General features: G+C 41.2%; 1 protein-coding gene across 1 annotated transcript in view; it reads left to right on the top strand.

Moving 5' to 3' along the window:
* The window catches only part of LOC311134200 (glutamate receptor ionotropic, delta-1-like), a gene marked incomplete at both ends in the record, with an annotated part of 180,165 nt that extends 164,454 nt beyond the window's left edge, over positions 1-15,711 (top strand). Inside the window, 4 exons of the mRNA XM_084167811.1 lie at positions 2,687-2,882; positions 5,543-5,709; positions 10,644-10,884; positions 15,280-15,711. Of these exons, the coding sequence (XP_084023937.1) occupies positions 2,687-2,882; positions 5,543-5,709; positions 10,644-10,884; positions 15,280-15,711 (1,036 nt within the window). The remainder of the gene's footprint in view (positions 1-2,686; positions 2,883-5,542; positions 5,710-10,643; positions 10,885-15,279) is intronic.
* Positions 15,712-17,537: the final 1,826 nt, after the last annotated feature.

Consider the following 17,537-nt stretch of genomic DNA (forward strand, 5'->3'; position numbering starts at 1 on the left):
GCCAAGAGTGTGCAAAGCTGTCATCAAGGCAAAGGGTGGCTATTTGAAGAATCTCAAATATAAAATATATTTTGATTGGTTTATCACTTTTTTGGTTACTAGATGATTCCATATGTGTTATTTCATAGTTTTGATGTTTTGATGTCTACAATGTAGAAAATAGTAAAAATAAAGAAAAACCCTTGAATGAGTAGGTGTTCTTAAACTTTTGACCGGTAGTGTATCTTCGAACTGATGTACAATTCATTTGCCATGCCACCTCCTTTTCATTACTCTGGCACGTTTTGGTAACGAAGTAACAAAGTATATAATCTAAAACAGTCGCTGGTAATGAATAGCTTAATTAAATCGCACACTCGAATCAGACACCTTTCAAGGCATCACAATGCTTCTCACAAGGCTTCGAGTTATGCCCAAACTCCCTGCGAGCTTAGTGAATACTCCCTTTGGTTAACAAGTTCATTTAGAATTGTTAGCACTCTTTTATAAAACTGATTATAAAGTATGTTTTGACGTTGCATGTCACCTTATAGAAAGGCGACTATAAGAAAGGTTTGGGTGTAGATTGCTCTACAGGATAAAGTAAGATCATTCATGACGTGCTCTAGACACTCTTTGATTGTTCTGTAAGTTTAGAGGTTTGTGTTGCTAATTTCTTTATTGCATGAAAGCCGCTTTTCTCACTCATTTTGAGAACTGAGGTGTGTGTAATTTCTATTTTTTTTTATGCCCTGATCTGATCCAGCACAAAAGATATTCAGTTCTTTATGAGTAGGTTTTGATTAAAAGTCAGACTTCCCCACCATTAATGTTAAAACAATGTAGCTTTACTCTTAAGTTATTTCCTGTGCTTCCTCGGGTGTTTACTGACTAATAAGCAAACAACTCATCAGCATCATTATTTCCTGTCTAGAGATGCCCATAAAAAATGGTGCCCTCATTTCCCCTGGACTGTTTATATGTTATGACACAGCGAGTGTCTAAACAGAGCACTGCTATGTAACAGCTGGTCCACCTGTCAGACTGGAGCTGTCTCACACTGAGAGCATACATCTGACATCTATATAGGCCTATCCTCAATTTGCACTGTTACAAAATAGATTTGTTGTCCCCAATGATGACATTGTGGAGAGACTGTGGATCGGTCTCCATCCGTCTGTTCGTTCGTACGTTAATCACACGTGATATCTCAGACAGCACTGGCCCGATTTTGATTAAACTTGCCATAGAGATCCGGCATTTACAAAATTACATTGATTGGCCCAAGGCATGAGCTATAGTAATTGACTTACATTTGTGAGTCACACCAGAGAGGAAGAGGCGAAGCGAGAGGGATAATTGGGCCCAAAATCTGTCTTCTCCAGCAGGTGGCGTTTTTTCCGTTCACCAAGCAAGGAGTTTTTGTATGAAGGTCAATGAGAGAGTATCAAATTTGGTTAAAGGAAATGTTCTAAAATGTTCTACTTCATAATCATCATTTCCAGCACCACACCAACATCAACATATTTTAAAATGGAGAGTTTCTATGTTTTGTAGTAAGAAAGATAGAGGAAAATAAGTGTTTCCAATGATATCGTTAGTGTGCGTCGTGTGATTTTAACCAATTATGAGTAGGCATTGCCTACTAATTGTCTACTAATTGGTTGATGATGTCATTGAAAACACATCTCCCTCTATCTTTTTTACTACAAATCATAGAAATGCGCCATTTTCACATATGTTGATGTTGGGGTGGTGCTGGACATGAATATAAAGTTTTCAAAATGTATTTAACAAAATATGTAATGGCTTATTTGCCACGTGGCTTATTTGATCGAATATACGTTTCATAATGATTAGGTTGTTACGAGTGTACTGACATAAATAGGACATGTGACATCCCGGCAACTTTCAGAAAAAACACTTTATGTCAGTGTTGTGCCTGTTGTTCACAAGCGTATCTGCCCTCTCATTGGCTAGAATGGTCCCACCTGATCTTGCCTCCTCCCGACTGCCTTCTAGTCTGAGTACCTGTCTCTTTAGCTAACATTCCACTCCTTGCCACTCCTTGTCATTGCCAAAGAGTCTTTGGCACGTGACATGGAGTACAGGGACTGGATTCGCTAAAGAGACTGGTACCCAGGCTAACTGCCTTCCGTTTTTGAAGACATTTATTTTCATTGTTAGAGTAGCCACTTGAGTATCTGGTCAATATAATGTATAATCTGTGGTCACACACGATAACAGAAATGTGTAAATTACACCCATCTACAAATTACACCCATGTACAAAGCACCCAAAGTACATTTAACAGTATTCTTTACTGTACATACAGTATCTGTCTTGTTATACACTTGACTTGATGTATTTCTCTGTATGTCTTGTCCTCCCGAGTGGCGCAGTGGACTAAGGCACTAGAGATCCTGGTTCTAATCCAGGCTCTGTCGTAGCTGGCCGCGACCGGGAGACCCATGGGGCGGCGCACAATTGGCCCAGCGTCATCCAGGGTAGGGGAGGGAATGGCCGGCAGGGAAAAATCTCAGTTGGTAGAGCATGGCGTTTGCAACGCCAGGGTTGTGGGTTTGATTCCCACGGGGGGCCAGTATGAAAAAAATTAAATAAAATGATGTATGCACTCACTAACTGTAAGTCGCTCTGGATAAGAGCGTCTGCTAAATGACTAAAATGTAAATGTATGTCTTGACAGGACATTCCAGGACCTGTCCAGGCAGATGGACGTATCCTACGGCACCGTGAGAGACTCAGCCGTCTACGACTACTTCAAGAACAAGGGCACCAACCCTCTGGAGCAGGACAGCACATTCGCAGAGCTGTGGAGGACCATCAGTAAGAACAACGGCCGTGATTACTCTGTGTCCAGTCCCTCAGAGGGCATCCGCAAGGTATGTTAACAAAGACAAGACAGGTATATACAGAGAGGATTCCAGAGTACAGGCTGGCAATCACTTTAGGTTGTTTTGCTTAGCTACTGTGGATGTCGACGAAAAGAGAAAACGGTTTAATATTTGGCGAAAAAACCTAATAATCAATCTTTCCATTGTCGTTTCACTGTAATTCAACAGTATGGAGTCATACTGTTCACGCTCAATAGTGTGCCTGTAGCTCCAAAGTATTTAAAACCAATTAGACAGGCAAATTCAACATTGTCTTTGACTATCTATCAGTCTGAATAAACTGCAAGTGCTGTTTTGTGACATTTGTACCAATTACACTGGTTAATCTCATAAACTGCCTGTAATAAATAGCTAAGGAAGAACAGTACTTTGCCTGCCAATATGCTAAGACGTAATATGACATATGTCTTCGAATTCGGTCTGTGTACACATTTTAATTAGCATTCTTGCATTATATTTTATTTTCTCCAATGCAGTCAATTTCAATTAGCTACCAGCAGCCATTTTGACAATCTAGAGGAGAGAAACAGAGGTGCTGTGTTTTCCTGTCACATTTAGTCTTTATACTGCAAAACAAAGCCTTTTTTTTCTCAAACTCAGCCAACTGAGCCTTTTAGCAGAACGGCAGATGTATTTGTGTTAGTCAACAGACAATGTCTGCCTTTGTAGCAGTATGTTGCTGGGTCAGTCCATTGAGGACTAACAACATAAGATGTGCAATAAGAGGTAGCAATTACGTGGAGACAACATCAAAACACACGTCAGATACCTTTTTCTCTGAGTTAAAAGGTTTTTGTATCAAAAGAGCAAGTAAACAAATAGCCCAGTCTACAACGAGAATCAACCTAGAATCAACCTAGAAAAGAAACCTATACAGGAAATGGATTGAAGTACTTCTATTTTACCAAGGTTCTGCATATTCATTAGATACTATATTCACAGTCGTTCCCACATACAGTGCATTCGGAAAGTATTCAGACACCTTCCCTTTTACCAAATGTTGTTACGTTACAGGCTTATTCTAAAATGTATAAAATAAAATAAAATCCTCATCAATCTACACACAATACCCCATAATGACAAAGCGAAAACACATTTTTAGAATGTTTTGCTAATGTATTAAAACTAAATACCTTATTTACATAAGTATTCAGACCTTTTGCTATGAGACTCGAAATGAAACTCAGGTGCATCCTGTTTCCATTGATCATCCTTGAGATAATTCTACAACTTGATTGGAGTCCACCTGTGGTAAATTCAATTGATTGGACATGATTTGGAAAGTCACATACCTGTCTATATAAGGTCCCAAAGTTGAAAGTGCATGTCAGAACAAAAACCAAGCCATGAGGTTGAAGGAATTGTCCGTAGAGCTCCGAGAGGATTGTGTCGAGGCCCAGATCTGGGGAAGGGTACCAAAAAATTTCTGCAGCATTGAAAGTCCTCAAGATCACAGTGGCCTCCATCGTTCTTAAATGGAAGAAGTTTGGAACCACCAAGACTCTTCCTAGAGCTGGTTGTCCGGCCAAACTGAGCAATCGGGGGGAGAAGGGCCTTGGTCAGGGAGGTGACCAAGAACCCGATGGTCACTCTGACAGAGCTCCAGAGTTCCTCTGTGGAGATGGGAGAACCTTCCAGAAGGACAACCATCTCTACAGCACTCCACCAATCAGGCCTTTATGGTAGAGTGGCCAGACGGAAACCATTCCTCAGTAAAAGGCACATGTTAGCCGGCTTGGAGTTTGCCAAAAGGCACCTAAAGGACTCTCAGACCATGATAAATAAGATTCTCTGGTCTGATGAAACCAAGATTGAACTCTTTGGCCTGAATGCCAAGCGTCACGTCTGGAAGAAACCTGGCACCATCCCTACGGTGAAGCATGGTGGTGACAGCATCATGCTGTGGGGATGTTTTTCAGTGGCAGAGTAAAATACAGAGAGATCCTTGATGAAAACCTGCTCCAGAGCGCTCAGGACCTCAGACTGGGGCGAAGGTTCACCTTCCAACAGGACAACGACCCTAAGCACACAGCAAAGACAACGCAGGAGTGGCTTTGGGACAAGTCTCTGAATGTCCTTGAGTAGAGCCCAGACTTGAACCCGATCGAACATCTCTGGAGAGACCTGAAAATAACTGTGCAGCAACACTCCCCATCCAACCTGACAGAGCTTGAGAGGATCTGCAGAGTAGAATGGGAGAAACTCCCTAAATACAGGTGTGCCAAGCTTGTAGGGTCATACCCAAGAAGAGTCGATGCTGTAATTGCTGCCAAACGTGCTTCAACAAAGTACTGAGTAAAGGGTCTGAATACTTATGTAAATGTAATATTTAAGTTTTTTGTATTTAATGAATTTGCAAACATTTCTAAAAACCTGTTTTTGTTTTGTCATTGTGGGGTATTGTGTGTAGATTGATGAGGGGGGAAAAACTATTTAATCCATTTTAGAATAAGGCTGTAACGTAATAAAATGTGGAAAAAGTAAAGGCGTCTGAATACCTTTCCGAATGCACTGTATAGGCCTTCTCCAGGCTCTACATTGACATTTATCATCCTTTAGGTTCTATCATGTAAAACAATGTCATCGTATAGGCAGCATGTATAGCATCTTGATCATTAGCTGGGTCACTGATTGTCATTCCTTTTCAGGCAAAGAAGGGCCCGTATGCCTTCCTGTGGGACATGGCTGTGGTGGAGTACGCCGCACTGACGGACGATGACTGCACCATTACCGTCACAGGAAACAGCATGAGCAGCAAAGGCTACGGCATCGCCATGCAGCATGGGAGTCCCTACAGAGACCTCTTCTCCCAGAAGTGAGCAACACCACCAACCTCATTATACAACATCTATATTGTAACGACCCTGGCGTTGATAAGCATTATTATTACTCCCCCAAAGGGAACTAGCTTTCTTAGAGCAGAGGTAACGTGTGGCTTTGCAAGATCGATTCTGGCCTCGGAACCTTGTGCTACTCCCTCGTTTCATTACAAATTTATGCATTATAGATATACCATCACTTTATCATCAGTTCTAAACAGTATCTTCTACTCCTCACCTCTCCCTCTCCTTTCATCACCCCATCTCTTCCTTCCATCTCCTTCGGGAAATATCCTAAGTCTTAAGTGCATATGGTTTAACGCACACCTACTTTGATCCCTAATTACTTTCTCTGCTTCATAAAAGTCATAAATATAATCACTGATGGTTGACGGTGCCTGAGGGAATTGAGCGCCGTAATTAGCTGAGAGGTCATTCGGTGGTTATACTCATCCATTTTAGGAGGAGTTTGATGAGGGAAACGAAAGGCCCACAGTGTTTTTATAAAATCACTTTGTAGTATAAGCATTAGTACAAATACTCTTTATAAAGGTTAAGACCCAGCTAGTACATAATGTTCTGAGAAACATATGTTTCTTGGTTAGCTTAACGTTCCAGTTGGTAGCTGGTCGGTAGCACTCACTCACGTAGCTGCTAGCACCGTCATGAAAAGGGGTATGAGGGAAGCTCTACAAAAGCCCTACGTTCGGGAGCAGGAAATGTTGAAAAGTAATCTTTAGACATGTTGTACTTTTCTTAAATGTAGTTTTGTAATTGACTAAAACAAGCAGACAACAGGTTGTTTTCCCCACAGGCGGGCAGGGCCATGACGTTCTATCTAATATCGACTGGGATTATCTTGTTAAGTGTGTTCAGGTGTGATATCCTAATTGGCCACACCTGATCTTAATGAGTGCTTGTTTTCTTTGAAATGGGGTCTGTTTGAATAGACTAAAATGAACAGCTTTGTATGCTTAAAACAAACATGACATGCTAGCTCCATCCTGGAGGCGCAGTGGACTCATTTCTCGGATCGAGAACAGAAGATCATAGTTTCAAATCCATCTGATGTTGTGTCACAATAACAAATAAATGTTTTTGAATGATTAATGCCTAAGGAAATTAATTTCCATGTGTCCTATCTGTGCTTCGAGTTCAATAAATATAAAACCAAAATAAATTAGCAGTGGTGTTAAAAGTCTTATTGAAATATTCAGTGAAAGTTTTAAGGAAGTTATGTTCGGCAAAATGTTCACTTCTGTTGTCAGAACGTTTAAAAAAACGTTCAGTTTTACCGGTCAGGGAAAGTATGGCTTCGTTCCCACAACCAAGGTGAAACCAAAAACATACTTTCCCACAATATCCAAGGAACCGAATGTGTTAGCTGGGGAGTTACTACAGTTTTGAGGCTGTCATTCACAGAGGCTTAATGCACGATTTTAATGCCCTTCTAATGCAAAGCTGTCTGCATGGTATATATATATACAGTGGGGAGAACAAGTATTTGATACACTGACGATTTTGCAGGCTTTCCTACTTACAAAGCATGTAGAGGTCTGTAATATGTATCATAGGTACACTTCAACTGTGAGAGACGGAATCTAAAACAAAAATCCAGAAAATCACATTGTATGATTTTTAAGTAATTCATTTGCATTTTATTGCATGACATAAGTATTTGATACATCAGAAAAGCAGAACTTAATATTTGGTACAGAAACCTTTGTTTGCAATTACAGAGATCATACGTTTCCTGTAGGTCTTGACCAGGTTTGCACACACTGCAGCAGGGATTTTGGCCCACTCCTCCATACAGACCTTCTCCAGATCCTTCAGGTTTCGGAGCTGTCGCTGGGCAATACAGACTTTCAGCTCCCTCCAAAGATTTTCTATTGGGTTCAGGTCTGGAGACTGGCTAGGCCACTCCAGGACCTTGAGATGCTTCTTACAGAGCCACTCCTTAGTTGCCCTGGCTGTGTGTTTCGGGTCGTTGTCATGCTGGAAGACCCAGCCACGACCCATCTTCAATGCTCTTACTGAGGGAAGGAGGTTGTTGGCCAAGATCTCACGATACATGGCCCCATCCATCCTCCCCTCAATACGGTGCAGTCGTCTTGTCCCCTTTGCAGAAAAGCATCCCCAAAGAATGATGTTTCCACCTCCATGCTTCACGGTTGGGATGGTGTTCTTGGGGTTGTACTCATCCTTCTTCTTCCTCCAAACACGGCGAGTGGAGTTTAGACCAAAAAGCTCTATTTCTGTCTCATCAGACCACATGACCTTCTCCCATTCCTCCTCTGGATCATCCAGATGGTCATTGGCAAACATGCACTGGCTTGAGCAGGGGGACCTTGCGTGCGCTGCAGGATTTTAATCCATGACGGCGTAGTGTGTTACTAATGGTTTTCTTTGAGACTGTGGTCCCAGCTCTCTTCAGGTCATTGACCAGGTCCTGCCGTGTAGTTCTGGGCTGATCCCTCACCTTCCTCATGATCATTGATGCCCCACGAGGTGAGATCTTGCATGGAGCCCCAGACCGAGGGTGATTGACCGTCATCTTGAACTTCTTCCATTTTCTAATAATTGCGCCAACAGTTGTTGCCTTCTCACCAAGCTGATTGACTATTGTCCTGTAGCCATCCCAGCCTTGTGCAGGTCTACAATTTTATCCCTGATGTCCTTAAACAGCTCTCTGGTCTTGGCCATTGTGGAGAGGTTGGAGTCTGTTTGATTGAGTGTGTGGACAGGTGTCTTTTATACAGGTAACGAGTTCAAACAGGTGCAGTTAATACAGGTAATGAGTGGAGAACAGGAGGGCTTCTTAAAGAAAAACTAACAGGTCTGTGAGAGCCGGAATTCTTACTGGTTGGTAGGTGATCAAATACTTATGTCATACAATAAAATGCAAATTAATTACTTAAAAATCATACAATGTGATTTTCTGGATTTTTGTTTTAGATTCCGTCTCTCACCGTTAAAGTGTACCTATGATAAAAATTGCAGACCTCTACATGCTTTGTAAGTATGAAAACCTGCAAAATCGGCAGTGTATCAAATACTTGTTCTCCCCACTGTATATTTACATGGTGTTTCCCCATGCAATTATATATTATCAGACGAATACATTGTAGCACAGTTAGAATATGGTCATATAATGCTATTATTTTGTATTACTTCTCACTAAACCACACTTGATGTGTTTGAATAACAGAGTAGGGGATCATTGCAACTTATCCTTAAGGCAAGTTAAACTTTTTTACTATATCAGCCCAGGTTGCAATCATAAACACGTTTTATGTTCCAGCTGAGTTAAAGAGGAATCATTCAATATGAGGTAATATGATTATGCTAATTACTTCCATGAAAAAGGTTAATATTTGATTGAAATACTTGGGCAATGTCTTCAAACGTTTGAAAATCTTTGGTCTTTTAGTTGCAGTTTTTTCTTCTTTGTATTATCCATTGCAAATTGATCCCTTTGCGAAGATAACAGAAGCCGGCAGAGTTTAGATGCTGATTGTCTAAATCTCTCCATAATCACATGTAACCAATTAGAACTGTGTATTGGACAAGGATATTGGCCAAGGATATCCCCAAAATGAATCCCAAAATCCCTGAGTCTTGACTACATTCCCACATATATTGTATTGATTCTTCTCAGGTATAAGAGTTCCAAAGCATCCGTGAAAACAACCCAAAATATTTAGTCACACTATCTTTTAGTTAAGAAATCTAACTCTGTTCAACTCAGTGAAAATAAACAGTTTCTGTTGTTTGCGATGAGGGCCATCCCAACTCCACAACCAGAATGAATTGCCGTTCTAGTGACTAAAATGCAGGTCTTAGGATAGGGACAATGATCTTTCTACAAAGCAAAACCAGTGTCAACCAGCTAGTCATGCTTAGATCAGGTTTGATCTGGGGCTCATGGAAGCCACACACCCACACCTTTGATAAATCACCAGAGGTCAATGCGGTGGAACACTTAAATCTTCTCCAATCTTCCGAGGTGTTCTTCGCCTGATCCCTTCAGAGTGCACATTCAGTATGCAGGGGAAGAGCGGGGTCAGAGCTTAAGCAATGAGGTCCTTCCATGGAAGATCCCATATAATGCCTATCCCCACAACACTGAACTGAACACTGTCCCCTTATCTCTGCTCATGATGGCCTGGATGAATATCTGGCTGGGAAATCCTGGGCTAACAGAATTAGTGGTGGTGGGATGGTAATGTGCTTTGAGGACAGCTGGGATGCTCAGGGGTAATAACAGGCTGAACCAGGATGTCATCTCCTCTACAGAGACAGATTCATCTTACTTGCTACCGTCCCCTGTCCCATCATCATCATCCATTCTCCTCCCGCCCTCCCTCCCTCCGCGCCCTCGTCTATCCATAACCTTACAAATTCACCATGTGCTCCTTTTCATCTCAGAAATGACTGTTTGCCCACAGGGGCGGTACTCTGATAATGGTCTTTCCCTCCTCGCCATGGCTCCTTTTCTTTTAATTAAGCAGTTCTTCACTCTTGTTTTATTTTGGATTTAATTTGTGTCTGTGAAGGACTACAAAAGCTGAGGTTTAATGAAGTTTACTGTGGGGGTTTAATTCACTGCGCAGGCATAATTCAACAAATCTCACTAAAACCCCTGTGCTGTGGGAATGGTCACAAATTAATGCTTTAATCTGCAGAAGATTTTTCATTGTTCCTTTAGTGCCATGATAGCATACAAATGGTAATTATAATGGAACTAGGGTCCTATAGTCCTTATTTCTAAAATCCTTTGTTTAACAGCCTTCAAACTTAGTACAACAGTCTGTTTTCAGGAAAGCTTCCTCTCTTGTTGTACTAAGTTTGAAGGCTGTTACACAAAGGGTAACAGGAATAAGGACTTTAGGATCCTCTTACACCCAGATATTTCCCCTCATTGCAGGATCCTGGAGCTGCAGGAGAAAGGAGATCTGGACATCCTGAAGCAGAAGTGGTGGCCGCGTATGGGCCGCTGCGACCTCAACAGCCATTCCAACGCCACGCCAGACGGGCGGTCCCTGAAACTACACAGCTTCGCCGGGGTTTTCTGCGTCCTGGCCGCAGGACTGCTGCTGGCCTGCCTGGTTGCCGGCCTGGAGATGTGGTGGAACAGCAACCGCTGCGGGCAAGAGCAGCCCAAAGAGGTGACCGAGCATAGAGCCCGGAGGCCAGGGCAGCAGGGGGAGGACACTACCACACTCTACTTTAAGGATCTAGTTGCAGACCACAGCCCCGATTTAGTGGAGCTGCAGAACACACAGTTGTAGATTGTGCTCAGATTGAAATACAATTTGGTCCCTCCTATCTATCACCTTCCCATTCTCTGAAACCAAATCCATCTGTTTTTGTATGGTATATGTACCTCACACAGCTCACAAATGAAGACAAATCCCCTTTATCATTTTCTTACTAATATTTCCATCTTGATTATTGGTATTTTTCGGAAACTCTTTGAATTTGAACATATTCATTGATATATGTTAATCACATCAATAAACCCTTTAGCTGCCTTCATGATAACAAACTGCCCAACCAATTGCCTTAAGCAATTCCTGCATTTTTCACAAATCTCTTACTAACATGTAACTGATTTTGAACATTGATGAGCCCAGCTAATTTTTCAATCACATACTTTGTACTGAGTCCTTGTCAAAACGTTTTTAACTGAGCCAAAGTTTTGGCAATTTCAATTAAGCAAGATTCTCTGTAGGGAAATTAATGAACTATGTCCAGATTGCTCGATCAGCAGAGGATTACACTTTCAAAGGGAGATTTTAACACCTTTTGATATTTATTATTTCAGAATAAATCCATTTATCTATTTGATGTCAATTTGAATCAGGCAAATATTAAATATGACATTTCTGAGAAGACGTCAGTATCGATTTTGTTTTAAGTTCCCCGTAAATGTAGTATTCCTGAAATATTCAAAACCCATTGATTACCAAGACAGGTTCCTTACCCTGAACTGTAAACACATTCACACTGCCTACCACAGAGAACACTTTTCATTGATTCTCGTAACACTTTCACCAGATAAGTGCCTGCTAAGCTGATTTACACTGATGACACCTTATGCATCATTGCCAGAACACTTTAAGCCTTTCTTAGGAGTTTAATCCACTCAAGTTACTGCGATGATGTCAACATGTCTAACAACATAGAGATCCTATTAAATTACTATTCTAATTTCTAATTCTATGTCTATCAAGACCTCTCACATGAGTTACTCTCCCCCTGCATGTGACATGAGACAAGTTAAGGCTTGACATGGATCTCTAAACTCAAGTTTGAGCAGAAACTGGACACTTGCATGGGTCTGTCACCCCACAGCAATAAGAGCCACTATATCTGTTCAACCCAGTCCATAATTAAGCAATAAGGCACGAGGGGGTGTGGTATTTTGCCAATATACCACGGCTAAGTGCTGTTCTTATGCACGGCGCAACGCGGAGTGCCTGGATACAGCCCTTAGTCGTGGTATATTGGCCATATACCACAAACCCCAGAGGTGCCTTGTTGCTATTATTAACTGGTTACCAACGTAATTAGAACAGTAAAAATAAATGTTTTGTCATACCCGTGGTATACGGTCTGATATACCACAGCTGTCAGCCAATCAGCATTCAGAGCTCGAACAACCCAGTTTATAATCCCTAGTAATTCACTGTGTGACAGCTTATTGCTATTATATGTCAATGTAGACATCCATCCGTTCTTATTCTTGACTGTTCTATGATCTCGTGCAGGTTACTAAGGATTACAGACTGGCAAGGGTTTCTGGTCCATTGATATATAATGACATTACCACTGCTTCATCGGAAGGGAGGAAGGACATTTGGACAGAGAGAGAAAGAGACTGGGATGAAGCAGAAGCTATTGACACAGGTCAGAATAGAGCGCCTAAGATCTGATTTGTGCTGCTGCATTAAAGGGGCACTCTGCTCTGTCCGACTGGGCTTGGGGGGCCATCTTGATCTAAAACTCCACAACACCATCTTTCCCATCATTGGCAATCCTCCTATTTTGACATTCTGTTCCTTCTCCCTTTTTTGGTTAGTTGCTTCGTAGTGGTTGGATGCATGACGAGGGCTTGTCTCTCACCCTCACGTAGAAACATTGTATGGGGAATAAGAGGAAGTTAATTCAGTGACATTTTCTATGAACTACCTCATTATGACATTTTATTGTGCCTCATACTATAGACAGTGCATTATAACACTTGTTATAAGCGGTGCAGGACTCCTTATTACAGCCTTTGTAAATGCATACATATCTCTAAATGCATTCGGAAAGTTTGACACAGTTAGTGGATACAGAGATCAGCCACAATACCACAATACACACAATACAACCACAATACAGGACCTACGGAGGCCATTTTGAAAACAGCTTACTCAAGCCTAGATGAGTCATTCAAGCAAATGTCAGGCTCAGCATGGATGGATAGAGTGGTTTTATAGTTTTGTTTTAAGAGTTGTTTTTGCATTACAAAAGCTTTCACACTGTAGAGCATGGTTTTATTTCCTCTCAAATTAAATCAACACACTCTTATTAAAACACCGATGCAGTGGTTTAATTTGAGGCAGCTATTTGTTTAGGTGTGCCACCATTGCGGTGAGATTATAAAGATATTTTAATGAGGCGCCAGTCTGCTAAAACAATAGCCTTGGCTGAGATGTTTTAATTAGCTTTTGGAGTTTTTGATGATACTGGATTGATACTGTCGTAAATTAATTCCTACAATCGACGTCTCTGTTGATAAAGTCTTCAGAACAAATCATATCAAGATACATATTTGTACATTCCGGAAGGTTCAAGCTGATATGGGAAACACTGTTGCTTGTCTGTAATAACACTTGACATTGATCTATCAAGATGGATTAAGTGGCTTTTTATCAAGTGTGCTTCATAACATTTAGGACCTCCCCTAGAAGACAAGTTTTGTGCTTTTAGTTGGGAGGCTGTGGTAGAATGTGCTTCTGAGAGACAGTTGATATTGACAAGAGGAAGAGTAGTCGATGCGCTGTAGAATCACAGTGGAGTTTAGTTACATGGTTTGATGCAACACTGATCCCATTGAAAGTGCATGTCTTCTGATGGTTAAATGACTAAGCTCTAACACATACAGTCTGGCAGTATGAGAGGAGTTTTTAAAAGTATTTCTGCATCTATGTTGCCAAATAACATCCATTATTATTGCGTAGTCTTTCCAATGCATTAGGGTAGTCACTAGACTAGAGAGTTTCCCTAAAATTGCATGTAGGCTTGTTCCTACTCTCCAATATCACATAAAGATGATTGAAATATAGGAGTTCTTCATTTCCCAGTGTGCAATATAATCAAATCTTTCTTTCATGTGTAGAGCATGCAGTAGCCGAGCATAGAATAACAAATCATCACCCGTCATCGTAGATTCACATTTCTGATTGTCATCATTCCAAAACATGTCATATTTTCATTGGTTGGGCTTGTGCTCCATATGTAGAATCTTAACCTCTGCAATGTATTGTGTTGTATATGTACTGCACATAAGGTCAACATGGATTTCGTCTTCAAAATTGAACTAATATAATCGTTTGGTCAGACCACTACTGGAGCCAAGCTGTGTCTGCCGACAAAGTAGCCTCCGAGTGCCAGGACTCTTCTCCCGATTGACTAGTGATTCCTGCTACCCTAAAGCATCTTGTCCTCTATCTAGATGTCCTGGTGTAACATATTTTGTCAGCAACCAACCTCTCAAGTGTCAATTATCTTCTAACCCGTATGCGTGACCACAGTCATCCAAAGACACAGTATCTGTCACCCTCAGCACTCAGATGTATTCAATATATTGATCTGATATCAAATCGATTCTACATCGGTAGTTAATTGAGAGGTAGAACACTCTACATTACCTCAACTTTACAACAATATACTGTAGCATCAGCAATGAGTTGTACATGTATGGCCATCTTAATATGGCACTTAATATAATACTTCAACTTTACAATGTACTATATTTCCTGTAGCATCCAGCAATGCGTTGTTCATTTATGACCGTCTTAATGTGGCATGTAATGCATTACATTGCACTTACTGTAGCCTCAGAAATGCCTCGTATCCTTAGGTTACTTTTCCTGTCCACAAATGCTTGAGTGGGTTCGCAGAAGCCTAAGGTTGCATGGCAACCTAGAAAAGTCAGTAGAGGTCAGGATGTGGTTTGGCTCCAGTATTGGTGTCGTCTGTCAAAGATTTGACAACCTTTACTAAACATCAAACTGTCTATGTCCACTGGCCAAGTTTGATTTCAAGGTGCACATTCTATACACCTGTAATTGAGTCTCCTCAATTCCAATTGGGCACTTAAAACGGACATTACCCAATCAGCATGTTGAGTGAAACAATCAAAGAGGCTTGGGAAACAATCTACCTCAAAAAAGGAAGGTAGAGTGGAAGTAAATATATGGAGCTGGTGAAAAGCCTGAGAACCCCACTGTGGAACAGCCCATCTCAGCCTCTGTGTCCCTCCCTCCCCCTCTCTCTCTCTCACACTCTAGGACAAGGAGGTGAATCTGGAACAGGTGCATCGGCGTATGAACAGTCTTATGGACGAGGACATGGCGCACAAGCAGATCCCCGGCCCGTCTATCGAGATCTCTGCGCTGGACATCGGCAGCATGCAGCCCAGCCAGCAGCTGGAGTCTGTGCGGAACTACCCGGGCACGGGCCTGTCTGTGAGCGCCTATCTCCCAGGGGAGGGTCATGGGGTGGGCCTGGGTCGGACACTAGCTCAGGGTCCTGGCAGCACCCTCCCCCACCACCCCCTCAGCAGCTCCACCATCCCCTCCATTCAGTGCAAACACAGAGCTCCCAACGGGGGGCTGTTCCGACAGAGTCCCGCCAAGACGCCCATGCCAATGTCATATCAGGGAGTTCCCGGAGGACCCATCCCAGAAGCCATTGAGTCCACCCACAGTACATCCATCTAATGGTGCCATCTCAACGTCACGTCTTTCCCCTCACCTGATTTTCTGGGGGATTGTTGAAAAAAAAATCGGAAGAAAAAAAATCTGAAAAGTCTACAAACGAGAAATATGAGATTTTTATTACCTGTTGAACAACCAACGTCGTCAAAAGAACAGCAAATGTTACTTGTATATATTTGTAAATACTGAGAGAACGAAGTTAAGTAAAAGTGTATTTTGAATATTCTCATTTTGGAGTTGAGTTACAAAAAAAAAAAGATATCAACAAAAAAAAGATACAAAAAAAACGACTGTTTGAATGGCTTTGTCAATTTTGTTCTATATGAATAATGACGCAAATTCATTGTGATTGTTTTCTAAGTGCCGAAATAAAAGATGTCTCTCCACAGTTCATTCTTAGATGGCCATGCACCATAGAGACATAATATGAAACACCAACTGTTATGCACCACTATAACAACAACCATATCTATACAGCAGTATCAGAGGAGAATATTCCCAATAGATGGATTAATTTTGTTTGTAAGACATATACATTTTTCAAGGTGTTTTTGTTTTCCTACTTAAAAGTTGTTGTTTTTTAGGGGGTAGATCAGCTTAATATTGCAGATAGATTGTAACTTCCATCTTAAGAGTCTTAGTGAATCATTGATAAAGACTGAAACTGAAGTAAACATTGTCTTTTATGAGTTCTACATATTTTTTTAAATGGAAGGTATTTCATAGAGCTCAATTTCAGCCCTATGTTGTCAAAGGCAGAGGGAGATTTAGTGTCAGTCAGCCCCCAACACCAAACAAAGGTGGTCCTAGTGGTACTAATGGTGCCGTGTACAGCATAACATCAGTCAAACATCTCACATTGCTAAGGCCAGACCTTAGATAGGCTTACGTTAGGAGAATGTTCAAAGGAAAGCTCTAAGTGACAGAAATCATGACTGAATCATGTCCCTGCCAATGTATACCATATTTTTCCTTAGTTGTGTGGGAGGGATGTTTAAAACAGAAAAATGTTATTTTTAACAACAACAAAAAAGCTAATTTTAGAAAAATATGTGTACATTTTTTACTGAAGGATTTATTGTTGAAACATTGTATACAGTTTGTCTCCTTTCAGAGCAGTAAAGTAATTTCAACTGCAGATGGAGAAAAGTAGATATATAATATTGTTATGTCTCATATTTATCATTTGTAATGGAGTAATTATCACCAAGGTAGATGGAAGATAAAGGAGTGATATCAAAATGATGAACTATTACAGTGTAATAGCAGTACAGGTGACATATCCTACTGTCTAAATACTGATGGAACTCTGTTCATAAAACCAACAGCATTTTCCCATCGATTAACCTGTGCACTTTGCAGAGCAGCAGTTCACATTACATTTCCAACTAAGGATGAACTGCGAAACTTTACCAAGACTTTCGTAAGTGCAATTAAAATGCAATTATGTCCTGCAGTATACTTTCTGTTTCTTTCCTTTAGCCTGTCATACTGAAGAACTCATTGCCAGGAAGTGAGATAGTGAATGTCAGATTGTTTTGTCGTCCGCCACATCCTATATGCACAACACATTGTGTACCAGGAGTACTGATAGCTGATCTCATACCAATAAAACGGTTTGTCCTTACCTCTTGGAAAATGTGACAAATCACCCCGCAGAGCCATTGAAGGGAAGCAAAGAACGAGAAGGAAGGGATGTCATGAGAATAAACAGAGGTATCATACCGCAAAGTGTTTCGCGTCACCCGTTTTCCCGCTGATGCTTTTCAAACGAAATTGGAGAGGTTGTAAACCTGTAAATACTGTGAACCAAAGTGATCTCATTTTAC

The sequence above is a fragment of the Coregonus lavaretus genome (genome assembly GCF_964263955.1).
Source record: "Coregonus lavaretus genome assembly, chromosome: 1".
Lineage (NCBI taxonomy): Eukaryota > Metazoa > Chordata > Actinopteri > Salmoniformes > Salmonidae > Coregonus > Coregonus lavaretus.